Source organism: Epinephelus fuscoguttatus, linkage group LG7, assembly GCF_011397635.1.
Source record: "Epinephelus fuscoguttatus linkage group LG7, E.fuscoguttatus.final_Chr_v1".
Lineage (NCBI taxonomy): Eukaryota > Metazoa > Chordata > Actinopteri > Perciformes > Serranidae > Epinephelus > Epinephelus fuscoguttatus.
In genome coordinates this window covers 19,630,225-19,648,512 of record NC_064758.1, presented here as the reverse complement: position 1 = coordinate 19,648,512, position 18,288 = coordinate 19,630,225, and the positions used below count along the sequence as shown (strand labels likewise).

General features: G+C 42.3%; 1 protein-coding gene across 3 annotated transcripts in view; it reads left to right on the top strand.

Moving 5' to 3' along the window:
* The window catches only part of LOC125892227 (thymocyte selection-associated high mobility group box protein TOX-like), a 102,596-nt gene that overhangs the window by 42,881 nt on the left and 41,427 nt on the right, over nt 1-18,288 (top strand). For all 3 annotated transcript variants that reach the window (XM_049582075.1, XM_049582074.1, XM_049582073.1), the window contains one exon: nt 5,043-5,102. In XM_049582075.1, coding sequence (XP_049438032.1) covers nt 5,043-5,102 — 60 coding nt within the window. The remainder of the gene's footprint in view (nt 1-5,042; nt 5,103-18,288) is intronic.

The following is an 18,288-nucleotide window of genomic DNA, read 5'->3' as shown; positions in this document are numbered from 1 at the left end:
TGGGCATAAATGGAATATAATGTAGTATGTTTTCTTTTTAGTGTGTAATCACCTGAAACTAAGAACTGTGCTTTCATTACCTTGGGGTGCTTTCACACCTGCCCTGTTTGGTTCAGTTCAATCACTTCGTCAAAATTCGTTGGCCCTCTAAGTGTGGTGCATTTGGGCAGATGTAAACACAACAATCGCACTCAGGTGTGCACCAAAACAACCAGACCGCAACCTTCTTGAAAAAGTGGTCTCGGTCTGGTTACAAATGAACTCTGCTGCGGTTCGTTTGTGGTGAGAACGTGTTCTGACCTTGTTTTACGCATTGTTTGGGTTAAACATGAGCATGTTACAGTCCTGGAGGATTATTAATGTGCGCCTCCTCCTGTACTGCCTTAATATGCACATTATACATCCAGTGCATCAAATCCATGACACGTTTTCAAACTGTATGGTTTGACTAAAATGAACAATGACAATCCACGATGACCAGCGCTAAAATAAACCTGCGTAGTTGTCCCTCCATTGTGACATTAGAAAGCGTTGCATTTATCTTGCAAGTGTACTCTTCTTCAGTGTTTGGTTCACTTCCTGGATTTTTCCCGCATGGAAATTCTGACCAATCAAGAGCAGCTTTTGCGCAGGCATTTGATCTGGTTCAAAATTTGGTCCATTTGTAAATATTGCCGAGAGAACACGAACCAACTCTAGGCAGTTATGCAACTTCCTAACAAAATGAGTCCCTGATTCAGACCAAAGCAAGACAACTCAAGACAACTGGGTCTGAAACTGAAAGCACCCTTAGAATGAGCTGTTGATACCTACATAGGCAGCAGGTCCTCTTTTACCACCATGTTTCTACAGTAGCCTAGAACGGACAAACCAAACACTGACTCTAGATAGGGCTATTTAAATTTTTGCCACTGTAGTTAGCAGCCCTTCTGTGACGAGTTGAACAGCATAAAAAACAACATGAAACGGCTTTAGTCTGTGTTTTTACCAGTTTAAATCCCCGGGTCCATTTGTTTTACAGAGGAGGAGACTTCTGTGGAAAAATCGGCTCCTGGTAAAAACTTATTGAACGTCTGGATCTTTAGGTATTAGAGATGAAATTATGAGCACACATAACGAGGTGCTTGGCTAGCAGCCTACCAGGGACAAGCCAACCAGCATAGGAGAAACACTGATTGTAACGTGAAACTGTTTTATTCAGTGTCTTTACCGATTTTAATCACCTGGTCTGTTTGTTTTGAAGAGGAAGAGATTCTGCAGATAATTCAGCTCTGGGTAAAAACCTCCTGAACAGTGGACACTGAAGGAATTCTAACAGTGAGAAGATTCAGCTGGTTGCAATCTGCAAACCTCACCACTAATTGCCATTAAGTCCTACACACTGCTCATTTAAATGAATGTTGTGGAGCACAATGTGTGATATTTACCTCTGAAGTGCAGTGAAATAGAAGAAGAAAATAGCATACAATTAAGAAATGTACTTAGATACTTCCCACTAATGTCAAAGCCCTTTGAGACAAGCTTGTGACAAATAAACCTGACTTATAGTTTAGTTATTGGTATTATCAGATGTATCAGAACAGGTTGCTGTAGTGTTTGTGTGTTTCAAATCACAAGTTCCAGATCTAATTTTATTCTGCCTCCAAGATAATTGGTTTCCTGTCTATCAAAATCTAGATTTTTTTTTTTTCATTATTGTGAGGTCATTTTTCTCTCTAATGACTGGACAGTCGTGGCATTACACAGGCACACAAGCGGTTCATCTCCACCCAGCCCCCTCTACAAACAGATGTTGCCTGGAAGGCTTTATGAGGAGCTTATTTGAATTGTCCATCAATCAACAACAATCTTCACTGGAGTCTGTAATTTTGCCTCCAATCCTGCCATCAACTGTCTCACCGGTGCACTCTGAGATGAAAAGATCCCAGCATTGTATCGCACCATTAGCACTGTGTAAATATTACATGTTTTCCCTGGATATGCTAGTTAGCATTACTTCCACCTTGTGGCTTCATTATTTTTGAAACGCTCAGCTTTGTCGATGATTGCAAGGCATGACCTAGTTCTGGGACTCTCTCTCTCTCCTTCGCTGTCTTTACTTTCTCACTTTTCGTCCTCATTTACTCATTCTCTATGTCTTTTTCATTCTCTCCCTCTCTGCCGCTCCACCTCATTTTCTTCTCACACAGAATCTGTCTACCTCTTTCTTTGTCATTTATTCATTGTCTTTCTCCATTTACTGCCTCAGCATCGCCTTCATCCTTTTAGTCTGTCTCTTTTCTGCCTCTCTGTAACTCTCATCTTCCGTCTCTCTCGTGTATGCATTCTTTATTTCTCAATTTGTCTCCCTTCCACAACCTATTATTATTTTTTCTCTATTCTCACATCCCCCTCTCTCCATCTCTCCACCCCTCCCCATCTCTCCATCCTTCTTCTCCATGTTTTTATTCCTCTCTCCCAGCACCACGTGTGTCACGGAGGGAAACATCGCGAGCAGTGGTCCCTGCTGAACAATTACCATGCAAAGCAATCCAAATAGAGATGTTTGCCGAAAACAACATGTGTGTAATTACTGCTTAATGAGGCCCTTGTCTCAGGCAGAATGCCCAATTAGACTGCCGATGAGAAAGCGATGCCAAGGCCCACTGAAGAAGAAGAAGAGGGAAGAGGGGGGAAAGAGGGGTGGGGATGGAGATGGAGAAGTAGAGGGAGGTTGTAACACGGAGAGAGGTGGGGACGACGAGAACATAAAGGGGAGTGGAAGGAGGAAGATGGAGAGAGTGAGAGAAAAGAGAGAGAAAGGGAACAACAGAGAAAGAGAAGATGATTTCTGCAGTAAATGTGGAGTAATGGCAGAGTTGATAGCATTGAGCCGAGGATAAATTGGCATTTTAAGTGGGAGAGCGAGGCGGTGCAAAGGAGAGCTATGGAGAGAAGAGCATGGGGAAACAGCTTTACATTGCAATATATGGGCAGCCATGTTGAAGCACAAAATGGCTGACCTTTCCAGGCTGTCTTTGGCCTTTTTGGGGAATATTATATTACGGATGTAAATGGTGAAAATGAGCATTGTCTGACTTTGCTTCCATTGGAGATGAAAGAAACAGCAGTGAGGCTTTGCGTTGAGGAATCCAGTTTTCAAAATAAGCTAAAATACAAGATCTGGGAGCGTTATGTGGTTACAAAATGATGTTATTCAGTGACTGCGCTCTCTTTTCACCCGAGAGAATCTTATCCTAAAGAAGCTCTCAAAATGGCTTCACGTCGCCAGTGATATCAAAGTGGATTTCAATGGAATGAAATTGCTCAGTTAGGCGAGGACAAGAGGCTTTCATGTGGGGAGTGAAAGAGTTTATTGCAGATATGTCACCAAGGTCAACATCACTTTGGCCCTCTCAGTGAGTTACTGTCACTTCTCCCTGCGGTTTAGTCAGGTGACAGACGCCGTCACGCTTCATTAGGCAAATTAGCTTCTGTGACTTCATCAGGTCGCGCTGAACAATTAGTCAGCATTCACTCAAAATAAACACATTGTTTTTTCAATGTAGGGCTTTTGGATTAATTATTTGAAGCGTGAATGAGGTTTGAATGCAACGCTTGTCTCAGTTTCATGTTTGCGTATGCAGTTGGATGTAAATGTAATCATTAGAATAACCAAGTGAATCCTCACAAGGGCTTCCATGATATGCATCGTTAACCAACCATTGCCCCGAGGCAGGCACTCATTCCCTCGGCCGTTCTCCTGCAATAATGTACAGTAATTTCTCTTTCTCACCACTCTCATGCTCATTTAGCTACTTCAACTTTTTCCTGTCCACCAGTGTAGATATTAGATTTCACCCCCAGGAATTCTGCCCATTTCCGTCCATTAGTCTACCTAGTTATTGTTTTGAGCAGGTATATCTCATGATCCATTTGTGTTCTCTCATATCTAACATGTGTTTAGCTTTCAAGTCGCTTTCCTCGTAGGCACAAAGCGGACCACCCCCAAATGAAAAGGGCCCCTCGGTATCTTCACATCTGAGGAATTTGACATGGAATGCTGTCTAGTTTGATCATGTTGCCTCTGCTGTCTTTTTCCAGAGTCTTCGGTGCATTGATATCACAAAGAGTGACCTCAGTCAACAAACAAAAAGGAGGCTTTATTTGACACGTCGGGTTTTTGTGTGCATTTGTGTTCATGAGCATTATTATCCAGTCCAGTCAAGGTTTGTTCCATTTGCTGCAAGCGTGATATGACAAAGCTTGATGCCTTTGAAAGCCAAGGGCATTTTGCAACACAGGTCTTTATAACATGGTAGCAGTTTCTCAGTCACCTTGACACTGTGCAGGTTCTGTTACTGAGCCGTCTGTGGGGCAGAATCTCATTTTCTCCGGAGCTAAAAGCAGAATCTGTGTTGTTTTGTCTTCATTTATAGCCCACTCAAAGCTAGTATCAGTGGCCAGTTCCTAAAGCCTGTAGCGTAACAACACCACAGCTATCAGAGCTAGCATGTGGCATGTAGCGCTCAACTGGTGACCTGGTGTTGTTTCCCAGCACCCTTGGGGGTCAAGGGTCATTTGTCGTGTCAAACTGTGTTTTGGCACCTGCAGCAAGTGATCTTTCAATGCCTTATTAACTCGATCCTAAAGAGAGAGCACGCCCCCACTGTGCCGCACACACACACGCTCTCACACACACACGCACACACACTGGGTCCACAGTCTCAAAGCCAGCCACACACACTTTACTACTGTATGCACTCACAGTTTCATTCACACTCATTCTCAGACACACACAGCAGAGCCCACAGGGAAAAGCCCATCTCCCGTCACTGTGCTCATGTAGCCTAATTACCGGCCCGCTGACGAGCAGTAATTACCCACGCTGCCATGCCACCACGAGGTTTAACCAAAGTGACAAAGTCATTAGTCTCACACTTCAGGCCACCCGTAAAGAGCTTTTCCTCTTTGCACCTCCTCCGCGGCCCTCATTTTTGTTTCTTATTGCAAACCTCCTCCTGCATACCATGTTTATTTCTCCTTTCTGTTTCTGTCCACAGTTTGATGGTGACAACATGTACATGAATGACAATAACCAAGAGTTTCGGTCACCAAACCAGGTAAGACAACCCATATGTTTTCCTATAAACTCCACAGACTTGTATAAATAAAGATCTGCAGAGGCTATTGTGTTGCAGCTGTCACCATTTAACAAGAGGAGTTTATAGAATTGTATGTTTTGCTAAGTGTTGGAAAATAATAAATGAACATGTTTGCCAGTGAAGGTGCTCATTAGCTGACGATGGGGTTGGTTTTAAATTGTGTTAAAACTGGAAAATAGCTACATTTTACCGATTAATGTGAGTGGAAAACACAAGTCACAGTAGTGTGTGATCACCCTGTTATTATTAACTGTTGTGGGTATGACATGTGAAATTATATCTTCACACTGACCTTGTGGTAAACTGAAAACAGGGTAAATCTGAAAATGTGGCTTGCTTTAAAGTCCTCATTAGGCAAGTGTTAAGTTTCTTAAATTATGATGATTAAAGAAAAGACTAGTACAAACAAATGCATTATCATTTGGCACCACTGTGTCTGCTGCAGCGGCTGTGGCTGCATTGAACTAGATTGGATGTTTAACAAAATATAATTTCTTTGTTGACTGTGAAAAATGAGCAACTTCACATGTTTCCCTGTGCTGGGAAATCTGTGAGGAGCTACAGTAGAAATGATCCTGTAACCACCAAGTAATTGAGTTAAACTAGGCAAATGTCTCCCTTTGGCAAACAGTTGAACTTCAGTCTTTATTGATCTTAGAATCACTACAAATGACTCAGCGTGCTTTAGATTTTCTTATGGATCAAACAAATGTGAGGCAAATAATTTGAATGCAATTCAAATTTTGTTTTCACTTAATCAAATTGTGAAATCAAAGCTGCTCACACACCACCGCTCTGGGTTTTGGGGCTGATTTTGTTACTGTCTACCTCTAAGTGGGTTAGACATGCAGAACTGACACTAACAGCATGTTTTAGGGGTTGGTTATGCCACTCTGCCTTGTGGTACGTTCAGATCTTTGGTCCAGACAAAAATATCTCAAAAATCTCCAAATGGATTGCCATGAAATGTACAGGTATTCATGGTCCCCAGACAATGGAGCCTACTGACTTCGCTGGTCCCCTAACTCTTCCTGTAGTTCCACCACCAAGTTGGCATTTTTGGTTTTTATCTAAGCGGCAACCTATGGGGCTAAAGAACAATGGCGAAAGTGCTAAAACCTGCAGTTCCTCTAATAGCCACTTGAGGCTGGCTCCAACAGCGAGTCCTTATAGACCTCCATGTTAAAATCCCCAACTTTACAGCAGAACTAAACATGCTAAAAGCCTCTCTATAGCTAATCTCAACATTGATGAAAACTGCACGGGCGGTGGATTTTTATATAACTTGAGCGTTTGAATTATTTTAAGTCATAAAGTTATGCATATTTAAGGGCGAGGCCCCTTTTAGTGACAAGCTGTCTATGGGAAGCGTTCTCAGGCTCCCAGTCAGATCCACCCCTCGCTCCTCCACAGCTCCACCCGCTTGTCCGATGTGGTCATCTCTGGCTCTAAACATCCAAGATGGCAACTGCAAAAATGCCAAACAGGAATCCACATCATAGTGGCTACGTCCATGATTTTCATAGATTTCTTTCTTTTTTTTTTTTTTTTTAGTTGTCACCATCACGTCAAAATTTTGTCAACTTCTGTGGTTAATGTTAGCATGTTAGCGCACTAAGCTAATGCTGAATTTCCACAGCATAGTACAGCTCATCTTGACTGGACTTGCTTTTGGCATCGGGTACCTTTTTGTACCCTTTGGTTTGATTTGGTTCCCACTGCTGATAGTACCCTCTCAATGTGGGCAGGATTCTTAGCTGATTACTATAGCGAGACCACATGAAACTACTATGATGTCATCTTCAATGCAACACAAGATCCTTTCATTGTCAACCAAACAGAGGAATGCCTGTACTTCATCAATTGCCATCTTTTGAAATCAGGGTCAACTAAAAAGTTGGGGTCATGTTGACGGTAGCTTGGTTGAGCTGTGCTGTACCATGCAGTGGATGAACATAGTAAACAATATATCTGCTAAATATCTGCATGTTATCACTGACATTTTTTTCACAATTCTACAAATCAAGTCAGTCAGTTAAAGGCAGTTTTTTGACTTTTGGCTTTTTGCCTCAGCATCTGATCCACTTTTGCAACCAAGATGGATCTCAGCTGCATAACTGTTATGAACTCAGAGCTCAGTGTCAACATCAACTATAATGTGGTCTCCTGGTTGGCAGTTTTAGCAGGTGTCTGAAATGTCTGAAATGTATGTAAAAACTGGGCAGTTTGTCAGATCATTTCATCTCTCAGGCTTTTTATAAAATCTTTATAAGAGAAATATTAAGCCTTGAAATCACTCTAAAAAAGGCGTCCATGACTTTGACCCTCTTTTGCAAAGTAGGAAAAACCACTTAATTCCTCATAAGCCAAAGTATTCCTCGAAGTCCACAAAACATGTGCTGTTTGATAGATGATTTTATCCGAAACACATAAACATAACATACATCTTTAATATCAGAGGGATTACACCATCAACGCTGACACTGTAAGTGCTACGTCACACTCACAGGAAAACCAGCACCAACATGTCACCATTCCAGCCTCACTGAAGTACTTGTCCCAGTCTGGATCGGCACAGTCCCAGTCACACAGTCAGTGAGTTAGACAGGCATGGCACTGAGCACTCCCAGCTGGTAGATGGGAACACATGGCCGGACATATGGCAGAATTTGGAGCTCCAGGATTTGTTGATCCAGCAGCGAGGCCTTCATGTTCTGACAAAACACGACGAGGTGGAGGCTCCCCGTCAATTAGCGCCTCGCCAAATACTGTCAGAGAGTCACGGGACAAGGCCAAAAGGCTGAGGACGCCAGGGCACACACACAGGCACCCACACCCATACACACACACGCTGTAATAGGAACTGACACATTCTCTGACACAAAGTTATTCATAACTCATAAGCACATGCACAAGAAGACATCCTCAATTTCAGTTAGTTTCACTCACATACTGTACAGAGTGCACACACACACGCTCAAACACACACACACACACACACACACACACACACACACGTTCATACTTCTATACTTGTAAGGACCCACATTGACCTAATGCATCCCTTTGCCCATAACTCTAAATGTAACCATAACCACTAACCCTATTCCTGTTAAAGGGTCACTTCACCCATTTTGTGAAAGGGTGAACCGAAGCATATTTTCTCACACCCCTAAGTGGTGTCTGGTCGTGCATATAGTCTTGGTTTTCTGTGTTGAGTCTCACTCCCAACTTGTTAAATACTGACACTTGGTCAGTGGCCCTCAGTGTCAGACACCAACACACCGAGGCACCCTTTAGCTGCGGTATGAGACACACTTTTAGAGGCATTTTTGATGCCTTTAGCAACTGCCATAGTATAATGAGCAAGAACGTCTGCATAGGGTGGGCAGGAGGGGAGGTGGATGGGTCAGACTTTGGACCCATGTGAAACCAAATTCAATCAAATTATTGTAACAACAGTGTCGTGTCCTAGTATGTGCAGCATGCTATGCTAGTGGCATATGTCACATGATGATACATCATTCATTCATTCATACATTTTCTGTGACCACTTATCCTGTTGGGGGTCATGGGGGGCTGGAGGCTATCCCAGCTGATCGATATCAGCTGGGATAGCCTCCAGCCCCCCATGATGGCTAAAGGCGGGGTACACCCTGGACAGACTATCACAGGACTGACACACATAGACAGACAACCAATCATGCTCACACCTACGGGCAATTTAGAGTCACCAGTTAACCTCTTTGGACTGTGGGAGGAAGCCGGAGTACCCGGAGAAAACCCACGCTGACACGGGGAGAACGTGCAAACTCTATAGAAGAGCTCCCTTACCCCAGGGTTTGAGCCAGAACCCCACTTGCTGTGAAGCAACAATGCTGTTACAATATGTAACACGGCGGCACGGTATGGTAATAAATGTGCTTATTTTAAGCCAACGAGTGAGCCAGTGATGTTTTCTAAACCTAGCCACGTTCTTGTGTTACTTAAGTTTATTTTGTAAAGACACAATTCATCTAAAAAGCATAAATTATGATGCCTACGTGTGGAAAACAGACACTGGAGAGGTACCTAGAGTGCCATCGTTTGACATGTAGGGCTACTGACCAATGTCAGTTTGGAGTTGGGAGCGATAATGCGTTTAAAGTTTGAGATAGCTGCCTGAGAAACTTCTGCTGCCATCCCAATACAATGTTGATGAATTAGATTTAATATGTGGTCCCCAGTGTGTGAAAAATGATGTTTGGAAAAACTCAAAAGCCACTTTCCTTTCTACAGTAATCTACAAACCTTGCTATTAACTTTTTTTTTGTTGTAATTTGTATGAAGTGACCCTTTGAAATAATCTAATTATACCATTAACCCTAAAACCATCTGTAAACCGTCAAACAGCCCTTTGAAGATGTGAAAAGCAGCCAAAATGTGCTCACTGTACAAAAATTTGCTTACGCTTAGTGTGTAAAACTTAAATTGGTCCATGCAAAGATTGACGAACAAGAACATATATGTGCACATAAACACACACATATGCTCATAAACTCATACACACGCACGCACACACTCTTATAAACCCTCTCACACACACACACACACACACACACACACACACACACACATACACACACTATCATCCTATAGCCATAAGGTTGTCTTCTCTTTGATGTCAGGATTGACTGACTATAATGAGGGGTCGAGTGGGAGCTTTAGCAGCTTATTGTCTACTTATAGCACACATCACAGACTATGAGGTCCATTGTTGTTCGCCACATTTCCTCGTCTGCCCTAATTATGTCACTTTGCGTGCAAACACGGGTGTGTGCTAATTGGGATAAATGTCCAGCTTTGTAGTTTCTCTGCCGCAGCGGTCATGTGTCAATCATCGACATCCACTCCAGGTTTGCACTGTTGTGGCAACAAATACCTTCTTAGTGGATAAGGCAATTTGGTCTTTTCAAAACATGCCAGTTGCCGTTGATGCTCTGTCAGCGCCGTCAAATAGAAGCTTACGCACCAGTTCTGAATAGTCCTCCAAACACAGAGTTCACTGTTTGGCATGCGATTTTTTTTTTTAACACAACAGATTTAATTTAAAAATTTGGAAGAGGTAGGATGGTTGCCCTCACTCTTGAGTTGAAGGTTGCATAGTTGCAGCCCTCATGGCAAAAAAAAACTGAGTGGTTAGCACTGATCTTTATTTCTAGGCACAACTTTTCATAAGTTTGACAACATAAACATCCTGAAACCTCCTCTATTGTTAGAGCTTGCCAAATCATTACATCCTGCTTGTCTGGTGCATACATTTATACATATTTCCTTATAATTTAGCATGTCCTCTGGTGTTGGGATCTTGACCAGAATTAATCATTTCTGTGGATTTCAGCAGTACTTGGGTTCAAGCCATGCATTTGCAGTGGTTAACCTGCCAAAGGGTCTGAAGAGGTTAACTTATAAATATCTTCAAAGCCACCACATCCAAGGAACGTCCTCATTTTCTCTATGCGTCATACAAAATCCATCACTCTGACTGCTCGCTGTGCATGCGAGTCGATCATTTCTTAATTGACGCCTAATTGCGTGCATTAGCTGTGCAGTGGTTTGTCACATACAGATTGCTTTTGAAGTGAAATCAGACAAATTTGAGGTTCAAATATGGAATCGTTCTCTGCGTTAATTTGAAATGGTGATTACTGTCTAACGAATGTGCTGAATACATGCCTACATCCTGGTGCCTATATATTATTTTTGTGTGTGTGGAGTTGTGTCAGTGTAGAAAAAGATGCTAAGATGCAGGGTAGTAGCATATCCACTGTTTCTCCTCTGTGGCACTGCAGAAGGACCTTTATCCTATTGGGAAAGAAGGAGCCTGTATTCCTTAATGCAAGTTTTAACACTGCGCTGAGATGCCCACCCGAACCTTGACATGATGTGTGCCTGTGAAAAAGGTGCATGTAGCCAGAACAGAGACTCCTTTGTTTGCATGTCTGGGGTCTTCCACAGCGTACGCACTGAGGTAGCAGTTTGACTGGAGATTGCATTACACATAACATCTCTGGGCTTTTAAAAAGAGAAAACCGCTAATCAGAAACAGCTTTAAAGGGGCCGTTTACTGTATGCTTGGACACAATCTGTCCATTCAAACAAGATGTTTTCAAGGCTTTGAATACTCTATGGTTTCTGTACAAGATATGCGTACGAGCCGCACATATGGAACTCTCAGACGTTTTGATGGTATTGATGTTTTCCATTTGGTTCATCTGTTGAGATTTTAGCCAATATGCAAAAGTGGGGGCGTATTATTTTGTTGATGAGCCAGCGTTGATTATACCTGCCTACGCACAAAGATACTGAGGGGATAGTTTGTTGAATTAGAGATTATTAAACATCTCCGCTATCTTGATTGACTAAAGAATGGTCTTGTGAGCCATACAGAGTTTGAATCACTCACATCTCACATAGACCTGTTTCAGAAGCCTAAGGCAACAGATTTTATCACCACTTCAAATACACGCAGGTCTGTCAGAGCTTTCTACTATGCAAGAATTCCCTAAAAAAATAAATATAGACTCATACAAAAGTAATCATTTATGGCCAACTAGAAGTGTGTGGTAGTGACTGGACCATAAGAAGCACACATCTAAGCGGCAGCTACAAAAATCGCGGTGAAAAACCACAGATACAGTGAGGCAAAACACCGAAGCTTGACATGCAATGTACACTTTGAGCCTGTTTTAGAAATGTTGTTTAATTCCCGCTCCCACTGTATTATTTAGTCTTCTGTGATGTGAAGCCAGAGCTCACAATTTATTTGCTCACACTGTACGGTCTGATCGTCAAGGCACAACCTGAGTGCTCAAACTGCATGTGTAGAATACACAATAAAATAGTCCAACAGTGGCCCCTGCATGCTGGTCTTTGCAGTGGCAATTGTGAATAAAGATAATGTTTGAAAGCTCTGGGACTGTGGGCAGATAGAAGTTTGTTTGCTAGTGGAGGTACGGTTGACAAAAATGTAGTGAGAGATGTCCCAAGAAGAGCTTGAAAGTCCATCAAAGCAAAAATGGGTCCAAGTTTTGATTCCTTCTCTCTCACACACACAAGTTAGCAAGTTAGCAGCACTAACAAACTAGCTGGGTATTGGCTACTCTGTACAGCTGATGGAATGATCAAAAAACGGCACTGGCCTTAGGGAATCGACTCGCAACTCTGCGTCAGCTGAGCCTGACGACGGCTGACTAAAATCTCTGACATGCCAGAAATTCATCTTATTGTCTGGTGGCTGGTTGGGAGCAGCTGGTCAGGCCATGGTCAGTCCTTGTTCCCCCTGTATGTACCCTGCACCCTACAAAGCTTAAGTTCAGTCCACCTCTAACATGTGTTAAGCGGGTCAAAAATCAGGCTCAAATCTTACAGTGTATTCCCAACCTAAGCAGACAAAGCTCGTTCCAAAATGAGAGTGGATATGGCGTTGGCTTTTACTTTCATTTTCAGTGACGATACTGTTCCTGCATCATATACCTTCAACAATGGGACATTGTCTTTTTGTTGTTGTAATTAGGCTTACAAAAATACAAGTTTCAAATCAGCATATTTCTGCCATAAATGTGAAAAATGTGCTCCAACAATTGTTCCTGCAGACGTCAGTCACCACTGAGGGTGAAATAAAGCGAAGATGGCTCACGCGAACATGGTTTCAGGCTGAATAATAAGGTGAAAATTACAGTTCATTATCAGGCTATCATGCATGCCAAATAATGCTGACTGCAGTGTATATTTCTGCAGCACTATAATAGCTGCATGAGAATGATCACAGCCAAACCAAAATGGCTGCCTCTAACCACACCCACACATATTCTAATTCTGTCTAAAGGACAATTAGTGCTCTTCATTTAGATTCATATCAGGCCTGAACTGTCTGAGTGATTGTGCAGACTTGTACCTCCATGTATATTTCTGTGTGTTTTGGCTGGCTTCTCCTCACCCTATAATCAGTCTATGTGGAAGCATGTCCGTGTGTATATATGTTAGATTAGGGAAAATTAGAGACAAAACAGGGGTAGATTTAGAGAAATAGCCGGTTAGGGATGGAGTTTGAAAGGGAAAACAAGCCAGTCAGGAAGAGGGAAAGTCATTTTGTGTGTGTCTGCCTTTCTGGTGTTGTACTTGTTGCATTATGTTCCTGCGCAGCAGAGGAAGCTCAGGGGCCACTGGTCTTCGGAGAAGCAGCAAGTTTCAGCCTGTTTGTGCCGCTGTGTTTTCTGTTTCCAGGTGTCTTGCTGAGCCGCGCGTCTCTATCGATTTGGCCGGCTGCAAGAGAACAGTGGCTGATGGTAGAGATTAGAATAGAAACCTCACTTGATGGATACAGGCGCTCTCTCTCTCTCGATCTCTCTTTGTCCTCATCTTTTTGTTTCTGTCTGTTTATTTCTGTGTATTTCTTAACTCTGACAGTCCCTCACTCTCTCTTATTCTCCGTCTTTCTCCTTGTCTCTCTGGTTTTTCACCCACATTCACCCACCCGACTCCTTTCACCTGAAAATGTATGGCTCTGACACACACATCAACTTCATACCCACGACTCATACGTCCTTAGTTCACTTCAGCTCAGTTCAGTGAGGCTTTAGTGGCATTATGTATTGATCAAAAAAGATGTTGCCAAAGCATGTGTGCACATACACAGAGCAATAATACACATCTCATCCAATGTATTAACTACACTGTAAAAAAAAAAAAAAAAAAGAAGCTCTAAGTGACTTGGCTTCCTTAAGATTTTGAGTTAAGTGACTAATTTATTCATTAGTTGTTCTAATGCAAAACTCACTTAAATCATGAGCCAACTTCAGTGAACTTAAGAAATTAAGTTAATGTAAAACACATTAGGATCGGTGCTGATCAATGACTGTAACATTTGTGTCACACAGAGTACAGGAAGAGGTTGAAGTGGATATTGATCAATGAGAAGACCATGTGGCACATAAGAACATTAACTTTCTTAAAATTACAAACAAGGAAGACTCTCTGGCTCAAATACAATGCAAACTGGGAAGTATGACAACTTCAAGAACTAGTTTGACATTTTCTTAAATGCGCTCATTCACTTTCTTGCCAAGAGTTAGATGAGAAGATTCCTCTCTAGTGTCTGTATGCTAAACAAATGAGGCTAAATCCAGCAGCCTGTTACTTTAGCATAAAGACAAGAAGTCTGACAAATAATCACCCATAAAATCACAACATGCTGTTTAACACCTTTTTTTGTTTTTCTTTTTTGTAATTCTGCTTAATTGTGATTGAGAGGTGAAGCAGAAGAAGCTGGGAGAAGCATCATTATCGATCTCACAGCACTTCTTATCAAGTTCAGCCCTACTGTGCTGTGATTGGCTAGTCCTAGCTCTAACCATGGGCTTTGAAGCCAATTTTCGTAGTGGCCTAACAGTGGAATCATAACGTCTGGGTCTGTCAGGTGATGCCATTGGGCCCAAAAATACTTTTTCCTACAGACTTACATTGGGAAAAGACGTCTGTAAATCAGTGGACAACCCCTGCTGTTTCGCTAGCAGATTTTGATCCATTTGGTCTGATAACATTTAGAAAGTCTAGAGGAGCTGCACAATTAAATTACTTTATCCCCATTAAAGTTAGCGGAGTGCTAAACTGGAAGTAGCCACCTTGGCTGGTGGAAGTCTTGGGTGTGCCTGCTGTATGGGCCCAATAATGCGGAGGCTGTATCAGTGCGCAGCAGTTCAACATTTTTGGCTTCATGCCCCACTGAGTAACTTTCATAGGAATGAATTAGGTCCCGCCTCCAATTCTGTATCCAGTTCTCTTTATACATCCTAGGTTATCATTGATCCCACAGCATTTCTTGGCAGATCCAGCCCTACTGTGCTGTGATTGGCTAGTAATACCACTAACCATGACCTCTTTACCCTAACCCTATCTTACAGTACCTCCGACCTTGATGCGTCAACTTGAGGAGTAGTAGCCAATAACAATCCCATCCCACTGCCTTTCTGAAAAAATAGTGGGATCCATTATAATTTAGGGGAGGGCGAGACAGGACATGAAGCAAAGGTTATAGTAAGGGCTTAGGCTCAGTGGTACAAGCTCTACCTGCTGAGTTACCAGGGCACCATGTACATTTTTTTTTGATGGATTACACATACACATACAGGATATAACCTCTTAATTAATTTATTAAGCTACTTTTAATCAGAGCAATGCTAGCTGTTTCCCCCTGTTTCCAGTCATTATGCTAAGCTAAGCTTGTAGCTTCATATTTAAGCAAAAACATACAGTAAAAGTGGTGTCATTTAAATCCGTAACGGTTAAATTAATCAGGCAATTGACTGTGCAGATATTGTTAAGGCATGTAGAAAAAGTTAGAAATATGTTAAAGTGTAGTTTAACATCTTGGGAAATACACCTGTTTATTATTCTCATGTCTGTGTATTACATATGAATCCAGCACTTCAACTTAAACTTTATTATCATCCCGAAGGAAATTTGATCTGCAGCAGGCATCAAGACACAAGAAGAACAACATCAGAAGTAAATACAAAATACAAAAATTCCCCAGCTCAAGTCAGAGCAGAGATTGGCCTGTTCCTACCACACTGAACCAGAAAATGAAAGGGTTTGAAAACAGCACCGTAAATGCATCGTCAAGTCGAGTAACGTAAAGTGCCTAGACATTCAGCTGGTTAGCTTAGGTAAGCATACAACCTGGAAAAGGGGAAACAGCCAGGCTGGCTCTGTCCTAAGGTAAAAAAAAAATGCTTACCAACAACTCTGAAGCTCAGTAATCATTAACCCATTATATCTTGTTTGTTCAAGCTAAGCTAACAAATTCAGCATATAGATTTAAAGGTGGTAGAAACCTTAGAATAAGCACATTTTTCATTTAGAATTAGAAAAGTAGAAATAAAAGTGTTACAAACAGATGATGTGACGGTGTTTTCAATCCACCAGTAACAGAAATCCAGATGTTGTTTGGCCTGTAGGACCAGCTGACACCCCTCCACCCCACCTCACCCCTTCCCTCACTCTCTTTCTCCCTGTCTTTCTCCGAGGCAGAGACACCTCAGTACACCCTGGCACTGCACACCCAATGTGGGCGATGCTGATGTGAAAAGGCACCGTTACTTAACAGTGACTCACAGTGCACCATTATACCCCCACCACCACAACTGCAACACTTTCCTCACTTCACAACCCCCCCCCCCCCTTCCCCACCAAACACCCCCCCCCCCTCCCTCTTATACTTCAGTGAAAGTGTTTCTCTTTCTATCCTCTATCCTCCATCCTCCATCCCTTGCATCCTTTTCCCTGCAAGAAAAAGTTAGGGGGACATTTGAGACAAAGGATGAAAAATGAAAATTGAGGGTCTGAAAACGCCAACACACATCTCACTCCCTCTTTGAGGCCGCACGGAGCCGCTGGCAAGGTCGCGAGAATGAAGTGGAGATACATATTGTACGGTGTGTATTTAAATTTCAAGAGAGCGTACAATTTCAGTGGCATGAATTCAGGCTGAAAACAGTTTTTCAGCTCTAAACCAGCACTGGGGCATAAATATCTGAAAACAATGCTGGAGGAACATCAGAGGAACATCACCACAAACATACACGCCCATGCTGGGAGGGATTGTAAGTTACAGTTGTAACCAGGGATCGGTAGTTCTTTATGTAGGTCAGTCCATGTCAGCCAATAAGTCCAATTACCATCAGCCTCTGAAACAGAACATGCTTTGACCTCTGCTCCGCTTGCATGGGGCTGAAATGGAAGGAAATCCGCACTCTGCCGCAGAGTTAGGATTTATAGAAATGATATAAAAGATCTATTGAGAAATGAGAGATATTAGTGAGTAAACAGCAGCATGAAAACATATTAGAGGGAAACATTTCCCTTGTTCGCAAAACAGATTCTTCTTTGGTCTGTTGATATCTGACTCTTTCAAGAACATCAAAACGACCCAGTGTCCCACTCTTTTTGGCGTACTCCCTTGGTCCCTCCTCAAATACATACCCCGCAGAAAAGCTGCGCTCCCCCCCAAAAAACAGCAACTTATCAGCAGCAAGAGTGCACTCAATGATTCATACACTCTTTTAAGAGAACTTGAAACCTTGGCTCTATTTCTGTCCCGGCCTCTCTCTGTATGTGCTGCACAGCGGAGCAGATGGATTTAGTGGGACTAAGTAGTTTGATATTTCTATTGGTTTTCTGTGCGTATTTTCACTCTCTCTTTCCCTCTCTCCCAGTGATCTTTCTCATCATATGGAGACCAAGGTCATGGCTGATTGAAATATAATAGAAGTGTAGACATCTGGCCTAATACTGTGGGAAGTTAAATCTATTTTAATGGCCCCTGCCGCAGTGGATTCTCTCTGATGCACTCTTGCGCTTCACTGACAGTAAATCACAATGTTCTCTTATTACCCTGACTGGAATGAGGGCATAGAGAAAGAACAATGAGGGATCCACATCATTTGTTTTCACCCCTCCCTTGCTTTTTCCTCTCCTCTCTCCGCTCCTCCTCTCCGCCCCTCTCCACTCCGTTTGCGACTCATAAAGCAAGGGGCTTAAAGAGAGTGACATCATGAAAATAAAAATAAAGGGGATTATGGGCGAGCTATTGTGCCATATGTGATTACTGGGGCTTCCATGTTCCCTTGGGGGGGATGAGTGACTACGAGACAACATATTTTATTTATTTATACGATTCTCTCTAATGAATAAGAATAGGAAATGTGTCTGAGACCACAGTAGTGCCCCCTTTGCCAAAAAAAAAAAAAAAACAGCCTTTGGTCCAAACATTAAAGAATTTTCTATTACTCTCTGTTCCAGTAAAAAGATCAGAGATATTTTTTCACCCTTCATCTTTGATCTATAACTGTGAGGGGATTTTTTTTTTCTAAATTGAACTGACATAAATGTGCAGCACTTGGCCCTTTTTTTCCACACCTTTTCAAAATACTTCCTTCGCGGCCGTGTTTTTAGAGTTCAGGTACAATCCAGCACAGGTCCACCCACATCTGCAATGGAGAGTCAGGTCCTTTTTACCCACCTAAATGAGATCCATTTTGATGTGACATTTGAGAGAATTACCAGTGCATGGGGGAGCATGGAAGAGGTTAGCTCACTCCTTTGC